At 38.6% G+C, this 22,210-nt stretch overlaps 1 protein-coding gene and 1 long non-coding RNA gene across 3 annotated transcripts; one reads left to right on the top strand and one right to left on the bottom strand.

Annotated features, from left to right (window-relative positions):
* Nucleotides 1-152: 152 nt before the first annotated feature.
* LOC100842336 (inositol hexakisphosphate and diphosphoinositol-pentakisphosphate kinase VIP1) lies at nt 153-22,081 on the top strand. 2 transcript variants are annotated; one of them, XM_014899260.2, is made up of 31 exons: nt 153-409; nt 554-613; nt 1,235-1,281; nt 1,749-1,832; nt 2,434-2,497; nt 3,665-3,818; nt 4,761-4,831; nt 5,463-5,567; nt 7,726-7,818; nt 7,957-8,031; nt 8,803-8,897; nt 8,997-9,203; nt 9,276-9,375; nt 9,465-9,535; nt 10,005-10,113; nt 10,766-10,924; nt 12,346-12,388; nt 13,170-13,252; nt 15,181-15,243; nt 15,320-15,394; nt 15,788-15,910; nt 16,581-16,819; nt 16,928-16,972; nt 17,671-17,737; nt 18,158-18,229; nt 18,447-18,685; nt 18,762-18,819; nt 19,039-19,206; nt 19,919-19,993; nt 20,079-20,297; nt 21,524-22,081. In XM_014899260.2, exons 1-31 carry the CDS (start codon nt 338-340, stop codon nt 21,542-21,544), a joined length of 3,156 nt encoding a protein of 1,051 aa, XP_014754746.1. In that variant the 5' UTR covers nt 153-337; the 3' UTR covers nt 21,545-22,081. The 2 variants fall into 2 exon arrangements, with proteins under 2 accessions (XP_014754746.1, XP_003567174.2); XM_003567126.3 differs by having other exon boundaries at nt 154-409; nt 10,035-10,113.
* Nucleotides 18,195-20,295, bottom strand: LOC112270787. Its single transcript, XR_002963139.1, has 2 exons — nt 20,171-20,295; nt 18,195-18,482 (listed from the first exon to the last, which is right to left on the bottom strand). It is a non-coding gene; the product is annotated as an uncharacterized LOC112270787 (long non-coding RNA).
* Nucleotides 22,082-22,210: the final 129 nt, after the last annotated feature.

Raw genomic sequence — 22,210 nt, 5'->3', positions numbered from 1 at the left:
GCTAATGTCCGGTCAATGACTGATTATTTTTTCCCCGCAAAAAAAAATGACTGATTATTTTTGAGCGTCTGATCAATGACTGAATGTTTTACAGCTATTAAAAAAACATAAACAAACAAGTCGAAAAGCCTCAGTCTCACCGCACAGTGGTCGCTGCTCACAAGTCACAACCCCTCTTTTGACGGTTGCGTTCACTCCCTAGTCCCCCTCCCATAGTCCCCTTCCCCATAAAGCATAAAGACCCCAAGATTCCGGTCCTGTAGGAGCAAAGTGTTCGAGAAACAAACACCCCCTTTTCTGTTGTAATCTCTTCTTCCAACAGAAGCGGAGCTAGCGGATGGAACGACAGAATGATGGGAGCGAGGGTGGAGGCAAGATCAAGATTGGTGTCTGCGTCATGGAGAAGAAGGTGGGAGTTTTGGGAGAAATTGCGAGTTCTTGTGGATTGCGTTTCTTTGGTTTGACCGCAATGTGGGGGTGGTTCTTGTGGTGCGATCAGATTATCTGAGTGCTTCTGCTGTTTGTTTCTTCCTGTTGGATTTTTTCTTGTCAGGTGTCTTGTTCCCCCATGGAGCAGATTCTTGAGAGGCTGCACGCGTTCGGGGAGTTCGAGGTATCGCTCGGAAATGCTATGTCGTTCTTCTGGTCTTTGCGCGGATTATCAATCTGTGTTTTGTACTATTGTTAATTAATTCGGTATGACACCCCTGTGCATATACAAAGGAAGAACCTTGTACTTATGTTATCTACAAATCTGTTGCCACTTGCCTCATTCTGAGTCTATAAATGTTGTACAGACACAAATTGAAGTTTATAATCGTAGAAAAATCCGAATGTTTATATAATGAGAAGGAGGAAGAACGTAATTATGTTATCTACCAATCTGTTGCCAGTTGCCACATGCTATACCTACTCCCAGTAATTGGGAGTTACAGAGTAGACACATACATGTACACACACCACATGCGCTAGTCCGTTTGTGCAAATGTGAGCACAAAGATTTGAACCCTTCTGTGTGGAGTGTCCCCCTACAACCTTTGTGAAGAAGCTGAACCTTTTTATAGTGCTGATGGCATATGCCTTTTAAGCCGTTAGACCGATGCCTTCAATTATATTCTTTTTACCACTTTTCTGTTCAAATGTTAAAAACTAGTTGGTTAGCATGATAAATTACTCAAATTGTTGTCCTGATCATCAAGACTATGGAAATAATATACATGATTTATGTATGCAGATTATAATTTTTGGTGACAAGGTAATTCTGGAAGATCCCATTGAAAGGTATACCTGATAAATGTGAAGGGCAAGTTTTCACGTAATATAAATTCATCATCATCAAATATTCATGAAAAATGAAAGCGAGTATAGGCAGTCTAAATTTTACTGTATAGATATACCAAACATGACTAGTGGATCATGCTGGCCTACACTTGAAGCATGAGTTTAGGATAAATAGGTTAACTAACTACTGCTGTGTCATATCCACTTTTATTACTTATGGGTGTGACTGGAAATATCTATGGGTGAATTATAATTCTTAGAATTTTGTATAATGGTGCTAAATTTCCATCGTCCATGCACTTCTTAGAAGATGTAAACTTTGTTTTCTCTAATAACGACAGCTGTTATCTAATGTTATTTAGCCATCAAACCTGTCTAATCTCCTTCTATTCAGCATTTTGTTTCGTGAAACCATCCAAAATTCAAATTCTGGTAATATTATACTAACCGCTCTTGCTTTTTGGCAGTTGGCCTTTGTGTGACTGTCTAATCGCCTTCTATTCAGCTGGGTATCCTCTAGAAAAGGCAGAGAAATATGCTGTTTTACGCAGGTTGAATGCTTTCTCTATCTCATGCATTTCCAAAGCTCTTTTTTGGAACTGAATCTATTTTTCGAAGGACTCGCTGTAAATATACATAAGATAATCGTGCAAGGATTCCGTCAAATTTTCATAGCTCCGCAATATGCTTTCCTGACATGTCAAACATTTTCTAAGAATGAACATATATGTGTGGCTTCTGTATGGATTCCTTGTCATCACCGAAAGACACTCTTTCCTTTTCGCTCTTGAATTTGCCCATGACTAATATGGCTATCAAAACTATTTTCTCCACAACAACATTTCGTAAAATCTAGTCATGTTCGTAGATTTGAGCTCCTCTATTCCCTTTTCCCATAACCAAACAGTAGAAAAAGGTACCGCAAATCATACAGATCCTTTATCCTCTGAGTTCATTCCTTGTGCTGCAAATCTGCATACTCGAAACTTGTTTTATTTGTGTTTCTGCTTGAATATGCGCAAGTACATCACACTTTGATCTTAAGTCGTTTTGTTTCAAGAATACACCTTCAATAGAAGTTATAGTACTAGTTTGAATTTGAAGGTGTTTTCTGATCTAATTTTGAAACATTTTCTAAATATTGTTATTTAGGCCTTTTTTGGTCAATGAGTTGGACCCGCAATACCTGTTTCACGACCGCAGCAAAGTATATGAGGTATTCATATCACAACAAACTGGCAGTTCGTACATTTCAGATATATTTATTTCAGTCGTCAATTTCCCTTTGGAGCTAAAATGAGTTACTCCCTCCGACCCATATTACTTGTTGAAATATTACATGTATCTAGACGCTTTTTAAACATAGATGCATCCATATTTGGGCAAATTTGAGACAAATAATATGGGTCGGAGGGAGTACTTTTTTCTATAGTAGATGCTTCAAAGCTGGATTATTTCTTGCTAGTTATCATAGGGATGACAGATTAAACTCCTTCAAAACTGAAAGCTAGAACTCCTCTTTTTCACAAGATAGATTTTTTCTGAATTGAATGTGCACTAAAAGATCGTATCAAAATCGTCTCTGGACAGGTGGTGGTGAACCTTATAACTTATAAGTCTAAAATTTACTTGAAAATTATGACTTCAGTTCTTTTCGCCACAGTCAATTAATGAATATGTTAATTTCAATAGTTAACAGTATTGGATATTGCCAAATGGCACTATTCATAAAAATATGTTCTTTTCCCCAGTAAATGTAGTTGTTCAAAACTATAAATGCACTTATTTTTTTGGGGCAAATTGGACCAACGAGATAGCCATGTTTGAGGATTTGGTCTGCTCAGAGATATGTATTCCTGGCTTGCAATGAAAACTCACTTTTATTTCCTACATCCACAGTATGTTTCACTTCTGTTCTGAAACATCGGAACTTCGCCTACATAATTGTGTTTGTGTTGAATGCCAACCATTTTTTCTTGAACAAGCATACAAATGCGTGTCATTCTGTATTTGAAGAAAATCGTCTAGATGATGTGAAGTTTACACCAATGCTTTATATTTTTCCCCATTACACTATGGAAATGTTGTGATCTTAATCTGCAGGCACGATACATCTATTATCTACTTGGCTATACCATTTTGTGTATTTCAAAAAATGCTTGGCCTGCAACAGTTCTTCCTTTTGACTTCCTGATACATCAGTGTAACTCAGCAGTTTAACATTCTACAATGCTCTGGAGAACAAGTAGTCTTTGTTCTTAATTCTTATAGAAAAACTCGATGCACTCTAACTGCAGCCTTTTACATGAAGGCTTTATCACCTTGTATTTGAACATATATTCTCTTGATCCAAAATGTTCATATTTCTGTTTTATTTGTTTAGCACCTTAAATTGTTCGGAGTTCCAGTTCCTACTTATGCTGTCGTCAGAAGAGAGCATCCCAATCAAGAGTTAAACTACTTCGCCGAGCAAGATGATTTTATTGAGATTCATGGAAAACGCTTTTGCAAGCCTTTTGTGGAGAAACCCATCGATGGTAACAGCTCTTGATTAATAAGTTGGGTAGTTTGTTCTTCCACCATTTGTTGTTTCCTTCTTCACCTTGCACTAAGAATACAACTGTTCATTTCTTTCAACCCAGTACATGCCTGCCAAAATACTAGAATATGTGCACTAGGCCTTAGAAGACTAAGGCTTGAGTGCAGTGTGAATGCTTTCTGTAAACTAACTAAAGAAAAGGCAAAGCCCAGCTCAGATAGCAGAGTACAACTTGCAGCCCAAAAATCTTGCATGGATTGAAACTAAGCATACAAATATACACCCCAGGGCACACAATCTCTTAACCACTTTCTTAGGATAGTGGAAGTTTTTATTGAGCATATCGTCAGGTCTCTAATTGGCATGCAGTAATGTGCATGCTTTTAACTTTCGAAGAGAAAGATAGGGGATGATCTAGCATATTTTTGTATTACTGAGACAAGTTTAGAAAATTCAGAGAAGAAACCAGGAAAAAGTTAGAGAAGACAGAATGAAATACAAGCAAACACAAATGCATCTTTGTGTGTTTCCAGAGTCCAGATATTGTTGGTGGCATGGTATTTAAATTACATATTAGTTTGATGGATGATGTGTTCACCTTTTATTGATGGCATGGTATTTAAATTGTTGCTGTTGGCAGGTTATCCTGCTAAATTGTGTGTTTGAGTGTACTGAGTCTTTACTTCCATTTTCTGTGAAAAGCTTACGCTTAATAACTGCCTAATTGTTCTGTAATGAATTCTGGACGTCCAGATCTTTTTTGTTTGCTACTTAGTCAATGTCGGTGCACTCCATGAGTATTCCAATGTAGTGCAATACTGCAATTTTATCGCCAAACTGTTGGTCTTGTGGCTGGCTGGCTGCTAGTCACCAATTTTGTACTTCTTTTTTTGACATTAGAATAGATATCTTCTGCCCCTGATTATTTTGTTTTATGAAGGAGACGACCATAATATAATGATATACTATCCTAGCTATGCTGGTGGAGGAATGAAAGAACTGTTCCGCAAGGTAATTTTTTGACACGCTTAATTGCACACAAATTTCTTGGTTTGAAATTTGCATTCAGGTTATTTATGTTCAAGAAAATCCGACAATAGCAGTTAATTCGTAATACTTTTTCCTTCTATAAAAAAACAAAAGAAGCATCTCACCTCATTGTATTCATAGGATGGAAATAGTTGTGTGCAACTGCAAGCCTGAAATAGGCTACAGCCGGGAAAAACACAAAGAAGCCTACTGTAACACAATATTAGTTATAATTAACTAACAGATGTGCACATGATCTGCTTTATATGTTCTAACACTCATCTGTTTTGTTGCTGAACTGATACTTTCAGTCTTCCTTGCTGACACTCTTGCATAGTTTAGGAGCACTGCAATGAACTACCGTCTTTGTGTGCGATGTAGTACGAAATGCATAACTGTTGATTTCTTTGCTTCATATGGTTGAACGATATCTTGTTTTTTTATTTTATGAAGCAGGTCTCTAATTCCATAGATTACACATATACATGAATTTGTTAAATGTTTTTTCTTCATCAAATAGTGGTAATGTGTGTTCTTAAAGTCCATTTCTTCTTGTATGAGCCCCCAAAATTGCACGGACCAGATGTAAATTCCTCCAAATATTTATGCATAGGTTGGCAATAGATCTAGTGAATTCTATCCAGATGTTAGGAAGGTGAGGCGAGATGGATCCTACATCTATGAGGAGTTCATGCCTACGGGGGGAACAGATGTCAAGGTGATTACTGACAAACTTTGGATTTATTACATTTATCTTTTACTTAATTTTGCTCCCGCTTGATAAATGAGGGGGGGGGGGGGGGGGAGGGGGGTTGATGACAAGTAATTATACTTTAGATTCTTGAATAAGAAGATACATTCATCAACATGTGTGGCCATCACAGCATGCAAGCAACACATGTCATAAACTCTGTAATTTACTTGAGTGTAAAAAAAACCATGTCGTAAACTCCAGGGGCAACCGGGTGCACAAATCTGTTGCCAACGACCCATCCCGTCCCCCCGCTGTGGTCACCCGATAGAAGATGGCCTTCACTTATTTATGACCTACCCGCGCTCCTCTTGGATTTGGCAGCGCATTGGTATCCAAGCTCCTAACTCCATCGATACAATCTGGAATGCTGACATGATGCAAAAGATGGACGGCTCGATATGGCCCTACATTGCTCTTATCGTGCTTTGGAAAATTGGAAGTGCTTGGAGTGCAAAGATCTTTCGGAACCCTATTTATCATAGTGTTGCAACCTTAAGGAACATCATCTCGGACCTTAAGCTTTGGGCTCACAGGTCCAGGAAGCACTGTGACAAGGTGGCCGTCCAGTCTTGGTGGAAATACCTATCCTCACGCTTAAAGTGTGATCTTGTAATCCCTAACCTTTTCCGTTTTGAGTAATATATTCATGTGTGGATCCTATTTCCCCTGGTGATTGTCTCAAAATAAGGAGCCTAGAATATCTGTAGAATTGCCAAAAGGGTTCACATTGTCCCTGGAATCTGTGATCTGAAGAAAGTTTATCTTCATTATGATGGTTTGTGGATGGAAACAAGATGGTTTTGGCCCAATTAAATTATAGAAAGACTGCCCCAGATTTCATTGTAAAGAAATTAAGCAACAACGCGATCATACACAACAGGCCCAGTCAGATTTGGTCCTTCATAGGCTTCTTGAGTTACTGAGCAGTGGGCACTCATCCCTTGAGTTCTTGGTTTACTGTAGATTTAATCTTTTTTTGTGTGGGTAGTACTGTAGATTTAATCTATAATAGGCATGTTATAAAACTTATTGCAGAGAGGTTATGAGCACTATGTGGTCACTAAGATCGTAACCATTCTTGTTTTATGTCATCCATGTACTGATCATGGAGAGCTATAGATTACCCCTTCATGACAATCCTTGAGACTTCAGCGTCTGGGTTTTGAGCATACCAATGCGAGTAGTTTCCACCTTTCCATGCAAATATATCTATATATAAGAATAAGGATTTTATACTCCCCGTGAGCTATGTAGCCGAACTGTCCACCATGAGTTTGTGCTTTGAGATTCACATATTTTATGTCTATACTATGCAACAGTCTCCGCTGAACTAATCCGCTTGTCTAATCCATTTCTATGCATGCTAGGCACTAAAAATGAATTAACAATAGATTTATAGTCAAATCCAGACCACACTGAGTAGACACGACAGCACTGTGGAATTCGATTTATTAAAGGGTGAAATAAAAAAAAAACTCGACCCTTAGGGGAAGAAATCTAGAAGGCTTTTCTATTAGGCCGAGGAAAGGCCCCAAACGCTGGCTCCACCCACTGCGGCGGCGCGGGAAACAAACCCAGCGAGGGGCCTTTATTTGTGAGAACCAGGGTTTGAGCCCTGGTTGACAGCCCCACCACCTAGGGATCTTACCACAGTGTTATCAGAACGTTCTTTATTAAGGGGTGAAATGGGATCGCGCTGCAGTGAAGATGAAAAATATGTAAATCTCAAAGTACGAATTGATGCTGGATCTAGGGGTGGTTCAGCTCATGGCGACATATTTCAAACCTATATAAATTTCCTTGTCCATAGTTACCATTGTGTATTCAGTATAGCCAACTTCATGTGCTTCCCTTGATCGAATACATGTAGTGCCATGTATAGTGTATTGGTGCCTATCTGGTATCAGGAATGAAGGTTATAAATATATGTTCTGTTATAAACATAGCTATATTAATTGAAGTAACAGCACAAATGTTCCTCTAGTCAAAGTCCTTATTTTAGGTAATTTGCTGATCCTGTCAGGATTTTCTAGGAAACACGGTACTTCTCTAGCTGTCTGGTACTAATGGATACATTTTATTCTAAGCAATGCAGTGATAGAATGGGAGCTTTATGTTATAGGTTTATACGGTTGGGCCAGGATATGCACACGCTGAAGCTCGTAAATCCCCAGTTGTAGATGGGGTTGTCATGCGAAATTCTGATGGAAAAGAGGTAACCTTCCTTGCCTCATTAGGATTCACCACATCCTGTCAATTAGACTTCAGTGTTTTACATTTTCTTCTTCCTTCGTTTGCTGTTTTCTCTAGGTTATGTGACAACATTATAATGTATTTGGTATCTTGCTTGAAGGTGCGTTATCCTGTTTTATTGACCCCTACTGAGAAACAAATCGCATGGAATGTTTGCCAAGCCTTCAGACAAGCGGTAAATCAAAATAATTTTTAGCTATTACTCTTTTTGTACTATGATGGGAGTATGCACTACTTCAGAAATTTTGTATATATCTCTTATCTTCTACTTATGGGGTGTTGTAATGTTGGGTACCACTGGACTAATTGGATACAGGCATTGAAACTCAGAACAGGCCTAGCTTAATTTGTTAGTTGTGAAATATCAATTGATTGCGGAGGTCAGTCGATTGCAGTGACAGAGTAGGTCTTTTTTGGCGAGATGACCGCGACTCAGTCAGAAACTCAGAACAGGCCTAGCTTAATTACCTTTCTTTAATCATTCTAAAAGAAGAACTTTATTCTGACACATCCATGGATTGTGTGGTGGAAACATGCTCAACTCAAGTAGGTTTATCTCAGTCCAAATTTAGTATCACTCAGGGTCAATCTTGAACCGGCCACAAGGGAGTAGGACATAGGTCAAGCCTGTTTCTACATATAAGAACTTGTTTGAGCACTAGACCTTGACTCTTTAAATGGTAAACTCCGATAAGGTCCAGGTTAGCTAGTTATTTACTCCAATTGGCACAGTAGACCTTGTTGATGAATAAGATCAAACCATATCCACGGAAATTGAAGGATTTCCTTGAGTAAGTGCTCTTCTCTTATGATTTTTTATGGTTGAAATTAATCAGTTAACTAGATGAGGATTTAGAATCAAAACTCTGCTTGTCATTGCTTGAGCCAATCTCCAAATGAACGGAGTTCGAGATCCAAGCTATCTGAATTCCCCTGTTTTGTCTAGGTATGTGGCTTTGATCTTCTAAGGTGTGACCTGGGGGAGGCAAAATCTTATGTATGTGATGTGAATGGCTGGAGTTTCGTGAAAAGCTCATATAAGTAAGCATATTCTTTGTAACAATGGCGACTATTGTAACTTTTTCCTGCATTAGAATGCTTGGCATCTTATTTAGACGGTGACTGCTTTCATTACTTCAGGTACTATGATGATGCTGCATGCATTCTGAGGAAAATGTTTCTTGATGAGAAAGCTCCACATATTTCATCTACCATTCCTGCTAATCTCCCATGGAAAATCAGTGAGCCAGTGCAACCATCAGATGCTGCAGGAGGTCGAGAAAGGCGAACTGTGGGCATACCCGCGCAATCAGAAGAGTTGCGCTGCGTCATAGCTGTTATACGCCAGTAAGGATAATCATCAATATTCTCAAAATTTATGAGCATAAAACTGCTTTCTGATACTTCAAATTATGCAAGTGGGGATCGCACACCAAAGCAGAAGGTGAAGCTGAAAGTGACTCAAGAAAAGCTTCTTGAATTGATGCTGAAATACAATGGTGGAAAGGCCCACGCAGAGGTGTGAAAAAACTAAGTTAATTTTATTTGGTTTTATTCGCAGCCTTCGTATTTTTTCTGCTTGACAAATGTTATCTCATTATTGTGCAGGCAAAGCTTAAAAGTGCCTTGCAGCTGCAGGATTTGTTAGATGCAACAAGAATTCTTGTTCCACGCGCTAGGTAACTTTCTGGAACCTCAAGGTTGTGCTACTTTTATGGTTTGTGGAGCTTGCTAATTGCTATCACTAAAGCCCACTACGTATCTATCCTTAAGTTGTTCCTATTCTTACTGCTTTTTGTCCAATTGGTACTTAATGTTATTCGTTCTGTAGAAATGCAATTAGGGTACTTGTTAAGATCCTGTGTGGCACATCATCATCAAATTTTGCATGATAACAGGGACTACCATATTATGCCGCATTTTGGCATTGTATTGGATAATTTTACTAGCTGCCATATTTCATAAAATATAACTTACAGAAAATATCATGTCAAAGTGCTTTCAAGAAGTCATCCACTCCCAAGCAGAGCCCAAACGACACCTTAAGTAGGTTTCTCAGCATTTGACTGTCATAATGCTCTAATGCTAATGCCTTATTGTTCTCATCTTTGAAGCATAGATCACTTTATTTCTCTTGCATGTCCTCAGTAAAGATGCAAAATTTACTATGAACTTCAGATCTGGCCGTGAAAGTGATAGTGATGCTGAAGTTGAGCATGCAGAGAAACTACGTCAAGTTAGAGCAGTTCTTGAAGAGGTAATATAGTTGATCAAGTATGTAGAAGGCTTGATCTTCATAATTTCTTAAATGGCATCGCTTTCTATATCTGGTTTACCTTGAACACAAGAACAAAGATCATAGTGCAGAGTAAGTTGTTTTATGAGAAAGTATGACATGCCACTGGACCACGTTGCTCCATCTTCGGGGTGGTAGTCACGTGTTTTCCCTGACTTGGTCAGTCTTGTCGAATTGTAGTTGAACATAAACCTTGGAGAACCAAAAGCTATCACTAGTAAGTCACATTTTCCATAGAACTAATAATATCATCAATAAGGCTCGATTCATCTTGACAAACCATATCAAAGGACTTGTGTCATTACTCATCAGCGAGGCTTAGATTCATGGGGTCACATTTCCACATAACTTATGTCATTTATGAGGCTAGATTCATCTTGACCATTTTTTTTGCCCTTGCTAATGTTCTTTATCCATACCTTTTTGTCCTGATAACTCACTTGTGCTGCAGCGTATAGGAATATGATAGAGAGGTATTGCCTAGAAATCTAGAATATGTGTATCTTTTGCTTATTACATGCATTCTGCACATTTTTATGTCCTTGGGTACTATTAATTTTACGAATACAATAATTTTTGCATCCATTAAATATTAGTTCCCTATGGCCTTCAGGGTGGACATTTTTCAGGTATCTATAGGAAAGTACAGCTAAAACCATCAAACTGGGTATGTATTCCTAAAAGTAGTGGACAAGGAGAGGAGGAGTTTCCAATCGAAGCCCTAATGATTCTTAAGTATGGTGGTGTTCTAACCCATGCAGGAAGAAAACAGGTTGACATTACTTCACATGTTCAAGTTTCTAATATTTTCCTTGAGTCATTGTTTCATAAGCATAATGGGTACCTTGCCAGTGGAACTCCCTAAGATATTATGTGTCATCTCGTATGATTTTTGGGTATGAAGGATGTTATGCAGTTGTGCACTAGTTGATTGGTTTCTTACTCTTTTTAGGGTTAACTTAGCTATTTCACATCTCAGCATGCAAATATTCAACTTATTCTTTTGAGAAACCCAAAAGAATTGCGTCTTGATGCATTGATAGAAGAGCTATGCACAATCTCAGGAAAGGGCAGACACCTAGGAATTACAACACTACATTGAAGTGCTAAGCACTGCCAGGAGTAGTGAACATTGACCCGAGCGGCCGAGCCGCACTGCCATGCCTGCACCCTGCCTTGATTGTGTCAAGTAGGCTAACGATGTCTGGTTGCACGTAGTGCCATGAGCAATGAGGTGCCCTTCAACCGGCAGGGACAGATCTATGAGAGGGGGGGGGGGGGGGGTAGATTTATTTGAGAGTAAAAATTGTAAATTTGCTAGGATCTATGCTCAGTTGCCCCCTCCAATCTCCTAGGTTTTTTGTCTGCCCCCCTATAACTGAATCCTGGGTTCCGTCCCAGGCGGTCGGGGAGGACTGGACAGCTGCGTGCCACCAATCCATGAACACGTCTCCAACAATGGGGGGAGGCGCAGTGGACCGGATCCACACGGGCACCTCTTGCCAGAGGGTGCGCGAGAAGGGGCCGCTGACCACGAGGTGTTCCATGGTCTCCATTGACTGGTCACGTAGCAAACACCTCGGGCCATGTTGCAGGCCGTGTCTCGCCAACCTCTCTGCTGTGCAGCATCTCTCCTCGCAGGCCAGCCAGATGAAAATTTTCACCCACTGTGGAGCCCAGGATTTCAAGTTCAATTTACAATAGCCCGATACTAGTTCTCCCTGGAAGATGAGCTTATAACTGGATTTGGAAGAGAACTGGCTGTCCGCCATCCAACTCCACATCATGGAGTCTGGCTAGTCCAAAAGCTGGATACTGCACCGCGAGCCAGACCTGAATGTACTGCCACAGAGCCAGTGAGCCGAGGGCACCCCTGAGGTCCTGATGTCTGTGATCCAGCATATGTCTGACAGCGAGTCCCGCATGGTATGCCGCTTCCTGACCCGGCCGGGACGACCGCCAGCAAGTCTAGTGTGAAATCTTAGCCTTGCCATCCAGCTACCCAGCAAATATTCAGCTTATTACTTTGTAAATATGGTAGTTGTTATTTTTTGGTTTCTATTGAACTTCATGTTGTGCCCGATTACATTGTTCGAATAAAAATAAATTTTGCTTGCCTGACTACCTGTTGGTTCATGTGTGTAAATTCTTGTCATGCATTTTTCATATATAATTTTCAAATTTTTTGTGCAGGCAGAAGAGTTGGGAAGATATTTCAGAAATAATATGTACCCAAGTACGCCTTGATAAACTCATTTGCTTCATCAAGCTGTATCTATCCATAATCTATCCATCTTAGTCCAGTCTTCGCTAAAGCGAATTTTTGCTGATTTCACTATTTCACCTTCAGTGTACGTCTATGGTTACCAATTTGTGATCAAGACCATAACTGAACCGAAATAATGCCAGCTAAAATAATGGTAGTTCTGATCTGGTTAGGTTCAGTTGGTTTACTTACCATAACGGAAAGGTCTGCTGATTTTTTTGGTTATCATTTCATTCAAATGATTGTCTCATTCCCATTCTCCATGAAAGAATTTTTTCAAAAAGAAAAAAAACCCCACAGGGAAACCAAAACAACACAGATTAAAGCCTAAAATCTCATGGGGGATCATTCTACCAATGACTGAAGGCAAGTGCCCAACGCTCAGATTCCTCTTTGAACCCATCTAACAGACACTATGTGGTTGGATTCCTATTCGAAGACCTTGCTGTTGCGCTCTCGCCATGTAGACCAAACTCTTGATTCCTCTAATACCCATTCTTGATTTATGTTACCCTCATGTCCGTTTTTCTTTTGCTTTTGTTAATCCAGTTATTATTTCTGTTGACTTCGGTACTTCATTAAAACAGTATCTTCAACTCTCCAAGTCTTTTGTTAACACCTAAAAGCACAAGAAACATGATGATCTCATGATCTTCATTTCGTTAAATGCCAGCACCATTGTTTTCTATTCCTTTGGTGTTGTGGGCACTTGTGGCTGTTGTGTTAATTTGTGTGACTTTGGTTCATTTAGGTGAAGGACCAGGATTGCTTCGTCTGCACAGTACATATAGGCATGATCTAAAAATATATAGTTCAGATGAAGGCCGTGTTCAGGTAAATGGTAGTATCTCTTCTTGTAATCTTGGGTTATCAAAGGTAAAAAAAATAAAAAATAAAATGTAAACAGTTTCCCTCTTCTGTTTTTGAATGGTATATCATGGTCCATACCAGGATTTAGGAGTCCGGAAAGGGAACCAAAACCGCCAGCAGACCAGTTCTGATAAAGCAGCTGTTTTTTGGCCAGTTTATGGAAAGAAGTCTTTTTTGCAAGATCGGATGATCATACAGTCATGCATATTCTCTTCAAAATGTCAAAACCCATGAGTAACCAGAACCTGTGGCTGCTCAGAGTTGGCAGTGGTTTTCTGAACCATGGTCCATATCAATTGATACTGACATATAGATCGAAGAGTCTCCCTTTCACGTCATAACTTTTCTTATTCTGGGTTTATTAAATGATTTCCTGTTGAAGAAGTGGCAAATTTAGTTACATCTGCATTACGAATATGGTACCATGTACATCATTTGGGGAAAAAGAAATCCCCATAGGACTGGATTCATTATTTACTAGCAAGTCTTCTAATTAAACTATTAATAAATGCTTGTTTGGTGTATGTTTTTGTGACGTCCTAGGAAATTAAGGGGGGCTAGATTAGATCTTAGGTTATTAGGGGTGCTCAACAGGTGGGCGAGGTCCAGTCAATAACAGGGAGAGAGAGTCGGGGTTAGAGTTACTGTATGATTGACTGAGAATTATGCCCAAATAGATCCTCAATTTTGCATTGGAGTGGTGTTACCAGCACATAAACAACGGAACCGAATTGTTGCAGATGGGAAATACCCGGTTGTTTTCCATGTACAAACTTTGACGGGGAAGCATTATGACGGCGTTTAATGCAGCGTGTAACCAACCAGATGTTGGTAAATTACAATTCCATAGGAGTGGTCGTGCAGATAATTTGACTCTCTTGCTAAGAGATTCAACTAAAGCATCCTGACTTCTGAGTATTTTCATAAGGTTCTGAATGTTTCACATTAATGCATAAAGCCAGGTAGTAATCATTAAATGCCCGTGAAGTGAATTTAGCAGCACTATCCATTCCAATGGATTTATACCGCATTCAGTATTTTTGCTCTTAATTTGATAAATTGAGCAATTAATTTGGCAAAAGAACGGTTCCTTCTGGATAGGATACACATGGGACCATCTCGTAGATGCATCTATTTTTCTTAAAATGACCTTTATCCTTCTCATGTCCACTATGTTTCTGCTTGTCATTGTGCCCCCATTTTCCTTTGAACTTCTTGTGGTTCCTTTGCAACCATTGGATTTCTTGATATTTGGCTTGCCAAATACTTCCTCCGTTCTATAATTCTTGTCTCAAATTTGCCCATAAATGGATTTATCTATTCCTAAAAAGCGTCTGGATACATGTAATATTTCGACAAGAATTATGGAACAGAGGGAGTAGTTGCTCCTTCTGTTTCTATTTATAAGACGTTTTGTCAAGGTAACTTGGCTTGCCAAAATGTCTTGTGGAACAAATGAGGTGTAGTGTGGAACAAATGAGAAAAAATTATATGAGTTGTTTTGTGGAATGGAGGGAGTATTTAATAGGTTTGTGTGAGAGAGAAAACATAACTTTTGTTGGGTTCTCTGCTAAGAGCCATATTTTGTGTAAGATACAACCCTCTCTCTTCCCTCATTAATTAGGCCCTCCATGTCAATTATTTTTATGTGGCATGCCTAAGATACGGTCCACCATTGAGTGTTGGGAGGGGCCTTAGTGTTATCCTATTATAAATTGTTGATCTGTAATGCAGTGATAAGGTTGCTCCGTTGTACCCAACTGTTTTGGGGATCGAGACACTCCCCAATCTCCGAAGGAGCTGGGGTTTCCAGTTTTTACTGTGGTGTGTCATTCTGCTTGTATGGTAATTTTGGATTGTTTGCTTACATATTTGCTAACTGTTTATTATAGATGTCTGCCGCGGCTTTTGCAAAAGGTCTTCTTGATTTGGAGGGGGAGCTAACACCAATCCTGGTCTGTTCCTCTTCAATGATATATGTCACTTGAAGCAAAGCCATAATTGCAATTCACTGGATTTTGCTATCTCCAGGTTTCACTTGTCAGTAAGGACTCATCTATGCTTGATGGACTTCAGGATGGTACTGCTGAGATCAATGAAGCTAAGGTATGCTTCAAATACCATTATCATAACTCATATATAAGTGATAGTTTGAAACTTGAAATTAGTTTGCCAAGGGAACCAAAATAACCATGATTTAGATAGACTATAGTACTATACAGTAGAACACATGATACCCAACAATCCAGTGGTGTCAATAGAGAAATTGTAGAGAGAAAATTACAGGCAGTGTGACATGATTTTCAAAATTCAAAGAAGTGAAACAACTAGAGTGTTGGAGAAAGAAATGGAACCATCTATGGATAATCCTTCGCATGAGAAAAGATAAGCCAGAGGGACTATCATTGTGTGCTCATGGTCTTGTATGTATTTTACTCACAAATGAGCATTTCATGTTGAGTCTTGGTCCATTTTTTCTAAAATACCCATTCTCTGCAGGCTCAGTTGCATGATATTATCATCTCTTCAAAAGTTGCAAATGGTAATGAACCTGTGGAATTTCCATGGATGGTCGATGGGGCTGGAGTGTCTACAAATGCTGCTCAACTTCTATCAGATTTGGTATATGAATTAGATATCTTCTTTCATTTCCCTACAATTATATATTGATTTTGTATACTCCCTCCATTCCATAATATAAGGCGCCCACGCATTTCGAGGTCCAACTTTGACCATCAATTAGACTAACAAAATGTGAATTATGTGTTATAAAAATTATACCACTCGATTCATTTTTGAAAGAAGTCTCCGACGGTATAATTTTTTATAATATATAATTCACATTTTGTTGGTCTAATTGGTGGTCAAAGCAAAATCTTGAAATGCGTGTGTGCCTTATATTATGGAATGGAGGGAGTATTTGAAAGTTCATGGTTCTGTGGGAATTTATTACCCCTTGAAAATAAGAACTCTTGCTTCAGTCAGGAAAAGGCTTCCCCCTCCCCCCCCCCCCCCCCACCCCAAAAAAAAACTGGTGCAAGTTCTCTTAATGTCCCTCTTTCATCGGGAGTGAGTCAACTGCAATTGTACAGAGCATGCCGCAATTACCTTCCATTTGTTATACGTCAACATGTTCAAGTGTTCAACAAACTTTGGACCCATGTGCCCATGTGTTGGCTAGCGATTGGCCATCAGGCCATGGGAAAAGGGACTTTGCTGAAGAAAGGACGTATTCCTTAAAATAAGTGTGTCCATTATAATGATGGTAACTAAGTTGACCTTGTCTGTTCAGGCTCAGTTAACAAAAGAAATAACTGCCCAAGTGAAGTTGCTTTCGGATGACGAAAATGAGGAGGTTGCAACAGATGGTGACTCACCTAATCATCCTTATGATCAAGCGAAAGCACTATGGAGAACAGCAATTGACATGGACCGCATCGCCGCTGGATTGCCTTGTGGCAGCGAAAGCTTCCTTCTGATGTTTGCCCGTTGGAAGAAACTAGAGAGGGATCTCTACAATGAAAGGAAAAGGTATGTTTCCCAGCTTTAACATTCTTGTCGAGTGCTTTGCTGCTTGGAAGTTCTCTGAAGGAAATGCAGCCTAGTGTAACCATTGTCAAAACTCTCACTATAATGCAGGCGCTTCGACACTACACAAATTCCTGATTTATATGACTCTTGCAAGTACGTAACAGTACCCCCACCAGATTCTTAGTTCTGTTTTTGTTTCTCTTTACAAAAGAGCTGAATATATGTTGCATCATACTCTTCTGTAAGATCTCCACGAATTATTACTGCCAAATCCATTCAGAGTTGTCTTTCCTGAAAACTAGCCACAACATAGTTTTCAATGTTCCTCTTCCAACCAAATTCCCCAAACAGCTGTGACCTTTTCTGATAGAGATCAAATAGGAGTCTTGATAAAAACCATGGCCAGCTGTTTTTGGTGTTTCACACTGCCTGTATTTCCATAATCAGCAATAACCAATAGGCCTACTTAGACAAAATGAGTTACTTAAAGTTTTCTCCTTACCAAAAAGGTCATAGGACTTTAAGTTTCTGATCATCTTACAGAAAATTCTTTGACTTTCAAAGTCCCAAAATGACCTAAATTTACCCGCAAGTGTGATTGTCCCTTGCTTGGTGCTATATCTGTTGCACTGGTGGGTCAATTCAAAGTTCAAATGGAGGTATTGCAACGAGAAGGAAATAGCTCACCCTGCTACCCTCTTCATCTTTCCTCTCTTCTATTCAATGCTTCTTGTGATTATTGAAAATCTATGATGCTTCGGTAGAAGCTGGCAGTTGATTTCTGCATATCATCTTCATCTTTATGCTCATCTGTCATTACTCATTTTCTCTAATAATATTGTCTATCACAGGTATGACCTTCTGCATAACTCACATCTTAATCTTAAGGGTTTGAATGATCTCTTCAAAATATCTCAGGTAAAGCGGACATATTTCTTATCCTCAAAATATGACAGATATACAGATTCTTCTGTATACTGATGAATTGTGTGACCTTGGCCTTACAATTGTTAGTAGTCATGTCTAACAGAATTGATGTATTACCAACTGTTGATCGGGAAACTTTAAACAGACTCTTGCAGTTCAATTATTTTTACAAACTCTTGATCTCTTACAGTTCAAAAAGAAACTGTGATTTCTGTGAAGCCGTGTAACACAAAGAAAAAGTATGATTTTGCGAAACAAAATATTAAGTGTAGTTTTTTGATAGTTTGACAAAAGTGTAGTTTCAAGAAATTTACTCTGGCGAATTTGATGCTTCCTCATTCCAATGCTATTTCTTGATCCCATTTCTATCCAATATGTCTAACTATTTTTCTATGTTACTCTTCCACTCAGTTGCTAGCTGATGGTGTCATTCCAAACGAGTATGGGATAAATCCAAAACAAAAACTCAAAATAGGTTCAAAGGTACAAGGCTTGTAAATTAATTCAGTAACTTGGGATTTTCCTATGAGTCTTATCTTGTATGTTCAATTGTACATTATGTAGTATTTTTCGTAAATAAGATTACTCAGGAAGGATGATGAAAATAAAGTTCTACTGCTACCACTAGAGTCTAGGTTTTTTGCCCCTTCTGTTTTCTGGTCAAATAATCACAGTCCATCTCTTCTGTCCATTTCTGCAGATAGCGCGCCGTTTGTTGGGCAAGATTCTAATTGACCTGCACAACACCAGACGAGAGATCACCATTGTCGCTGCTGAATCTAGTACATGTCATGACCCAACAATAATATCTTGTACAAAACGGAAGGAGAGGTCTTACTACGATGGTGTTAGGAAGGAAGATTTTGAAATATCTAGCACCAACGAGAAGTCAATTGATATAGAATCCCATAAAGAAACTAAATATTGCTTAGATCCAAAGTAAGCAACTCACTAAGAATTCCAGTTGTTTTGACTTTTGAATGATACAAATAGATATGCGAATACTTTTATACAGATATGCAAATGTGATGGAACCTGAGAGACGCGTTCGAACAAGGCTCTATTTTACATCGGTATGATAGATGATCTTGAACTTTTATTTCTTCCCTGCAAGATATTTTGTTGATTTGTGCTTTCCTGTGTTATGGTAACATCACACTGCAATGTCAAAGATATTGAGCATGCTCTCCTTTTATATTCTTAAAATAATCATGTATCCTGGAGTAATTTTCCTTGTTAACTTTTTCTTCTCCCTCGCAAGCATGACTCGGGATTTTTCTTTTCCTTTCCAGGAATCACATATACATTCCCTAATGAACGTACTTCGATACTGCTACTTGGACGAGTCTCTGAATGGAGAAGAGAGTCTTATCTGCAAAAATGCTCTAGATCATCTATTTAGAACAAAGGAACTTGACTACATGAGTTACATTGTGTTGCGTATGTTCGAGAATACAGAGGTATCAAAAAATTCTTAGCCACGTGTATCAGTGTATGGATCCTCGTACCTTTTCTAGTCCTAGTTGTAACTTTAACAAAGAAAAACAAACAAATCCAATTATTCCTGTCTCTCTTTCCTTTTTAGAAAAAAAAGCACTATTAAATACTGTAATACATTTGCTTTCTTCACTGCTACTTGATGCAATTGCTACCAAATTGATCGAAAATTTGTGGAACCCATCAGCAAATAGCTTCCATTTCGTGACATAAACAAGTTAGAAATTTGACTTGTGATCATCATGCAAGGAAAACATATAAATCACCAATAGGAAAATGCAGCTATCTTCTACATCAGTTTCAGATTTGATTGAAGCATCTTGATTTTGGGGGAACATTCAGTATCTATTTCTGTGAATGTAACCCTGAAATCCCCTTGAACACTAGTAGAAAGAAAATGACACCAACAGTCTACTTATATAAGTTCAGTAGTTCAGTGATGGCACTGCATCCGTTACAATGTAGCTGCACCAATATAATTACACTAATTGAGAACAACATGCAATAACTATTCCATGGGAATTGTGTAAATGAATGATATTGTGATTCTGTCCTAGAACTTTAAGGCTTTTACTACCATAAAGTTGAAAATGATTTTCTGGAACTAGGACATTACAGAAGACATATCTAACATGAAGCAATGCTGATTTGTTTTCAATGGCTAAACTATTGCAGATGCCTTTGGAAGATCCAAAAAGGTTCCGTATAGAGATGACATTTAGTCGTGGCGCAGATATAAGCTGCTTAGAGGTGATTTTGATTGATTAAAGTGAATCATTTCTTACTGAATGCAATAATATTCAAATCACATGTTTCTTCAAATTTCCCCAAGCAGAGTGCACATGAAAAAGATCCGTTTCTACTTGACGATCACACAATTCAACTCATGGAGCCAGAGAAATTGCAAGAAGTTGGTTCATATCTCACCTTAGACAAATTTGATACGATGATCCGTCCGTTTGCAATGCCAGCTGAAGATTTTCCCCCAGCTACTCCTTCTCAATGTTTGGCTGTCCGCTTCTGCGAGGATATTGAGTTGCAAGGAGCAAGATTGGTTAATCTCTATCCCTATTCCTATTGTTGAACACTGCTAGCAGCCATCTGTGTTACAAAAAAAAGCAGCCATCTAGTTTTTTTTTCTGTATAAAGGAAGCCTTTATGGATACAAACTTCTTTTCACGGGCCTTTTTCTTTCATTCTCATTCCTTTCATTTGATGCAATGCATGAACCAGTATTCCTTTGACATATTTATTCTTGTCAGACATAACCCAATAAGAACCTTAGTGCATACATTTGTGCCATAACATGCTGGTCTTTGAGCCTCATAAATGAGTAGGAAGATTTCAACTTGATGGCAATGATTTCCCTTCAGCTGACCACTAGCATTTTGCCACAGTTTGATAGCGTATTGGAACACTGATTAGACATGGAAAAAACCATCCGAGTGGACATGATGACCAATAGCGCTGCCAAATTGTCGCTAGACTTACCCATGGCATGGCACTGTTGTTATTCCATGCTACAGTTGTTGGTCTGGCTAAACAGGCCCAAATTGGATAACTTTTTTTTTTGAGGAAACAAAAAATTTCCTCAAAAAAAAAAGTTTTCCAATTCTTATTTGGAGGTCACTAATAAAAATGTATTAAAAATAAGTTAAAGTTATATAAATGGCTATTTGTTCTTCACTCAACTTTACAATTTCATTTATTTTCCCTTTCTCTACTTAATATAGTGAACCTATAGCTAGCTTCAGCAATAATGCGACCAAATCTTTCACCCGGAACATAACTGATCTTGGTGTATACTTCTTTTTTTAATCCACAACTAATTAATTGTACAGCTGGATATATGGACATGCTATGGATATGTCAAATTTACAATTATGTAGATTTACTATGGAATTAAAAGATGACTAGTGTCAATGCATGTCCCTGTAGACGGGATTAAATATATGTCAAGTTGTCACCAATCAGATAACGTTACAAGGCTAATTGCTTATTCGAACAATCAATCATCAGAAATTAGTAGAACACCGATTACTTCTATCAGCAATCAACTAGTCATATATAGTAAAACTGCAACCATGCTATGTACCCGCCTCCTCAGGCCCCTTCTTGTGCAGTCAGATTGTTCTCCTCTTTGAACAAATGATGTAATCTGCCTATATCTTGTATTTAACCTGTGGTGAGACTGGCCTAGAATTAATTTTGTTCATCCTACCAACATGCACTTTATTACTTGGGATTTCCTTCATTTATTTTTACTTTATTTCTCTGTAGCAACATAGTCAAGCATGCTGAGTAGTTTGCCAAAAAGGAAGACAAAAATATCTTCAAGAACAGCACAGAATCCCCCAGTTGAGCTGCAATGTTTTCTCAGTCATCATATTCCATTATTGCTTGCTGAAAGGAAGTAAATGGTTTACCAACAGATGAGGTTCATAAAGCACTCAACGATTACCATGATGAGGTAATGACAGTCACTGTTAAGTGCTGCATATGTGGCAAGGTCCGAAGACATCATGATGCAGGAGGAACCACACAAAACTCGTTTGGCCGATAGTGTAATGTGTAAATAATAGGTTAAAGCTGTGTACAAACTCAGTTCTTGGAAAGCCTTTTTTCCAGCGTATACATGGAAGCCAGATTGGTGTAGCCTTTAAAATCTGTTGGTTTGCCTTTAGAACGATTTACAAGATAAATTTTGCTTGTTTATGTGTGGACCAAGAACGCTATTTTTCAGAGTCTTTCAGGTGAAAGTAGAGTGTTGCATGTAAACATATTTTGATTTTGAGTTGAAGCTCTACCACTGGGCCTAAGAATACAGTATTCTGTTTATAGTACAAATGTAACTACCCAGTTATCTGTAGTGGTTCAAATGATTTCTTTTCTTTAGCGCAGTATACCAGTTGGCAAAGAAAGCTTGCCCAGCTTGTTGCGTAATTACATACAATAGCCAATTTGAAT

The sequence above is a fragment of the Brachypodium distachyon genome, chromosome 2 (genome assembly GCF_000005505.3).
Source record: "Brachypodium distachyon strain Bd21 chromosome 2, Brachypodium_distachyon_v3.0, whole genome shotgun sequence".
Lineage (NCBI taxonomy): Eukaryota > Viridiplantae > Streptophyta > Magnoliopsida > Poales > Poaceae > Brachypodium > Brachypodium distachyon.
This window is presented reverse-complemented; position numbering and strand designations above follow the sequence as displayed.

Excerpts from the sequence above, each read along its gene's own strand:
- LOC100842336 (XM_014899260.2), top strand. The coding sequence starts at position 338 with ATGGAACGACAGAATGATGGGAGCGAGGGTGGAGGCAAGATCAAGATT. Across the intron at positions 614-1,234 it reads ACGCGTTCGGGGAGTTCGAG|ATTATAATTTTTGGTGACAA; the intron begins GTATCGCTCGGA and ends TTATGTATGCAG. Across the intron at positions 8,032-8,802 it reads GCCAAGCCTTCAGACAAGCG|GTATGTGGCTTTGATCTTCT; the intron begins GTAAATCAAAAT and ends TGTTTTGTCTAG.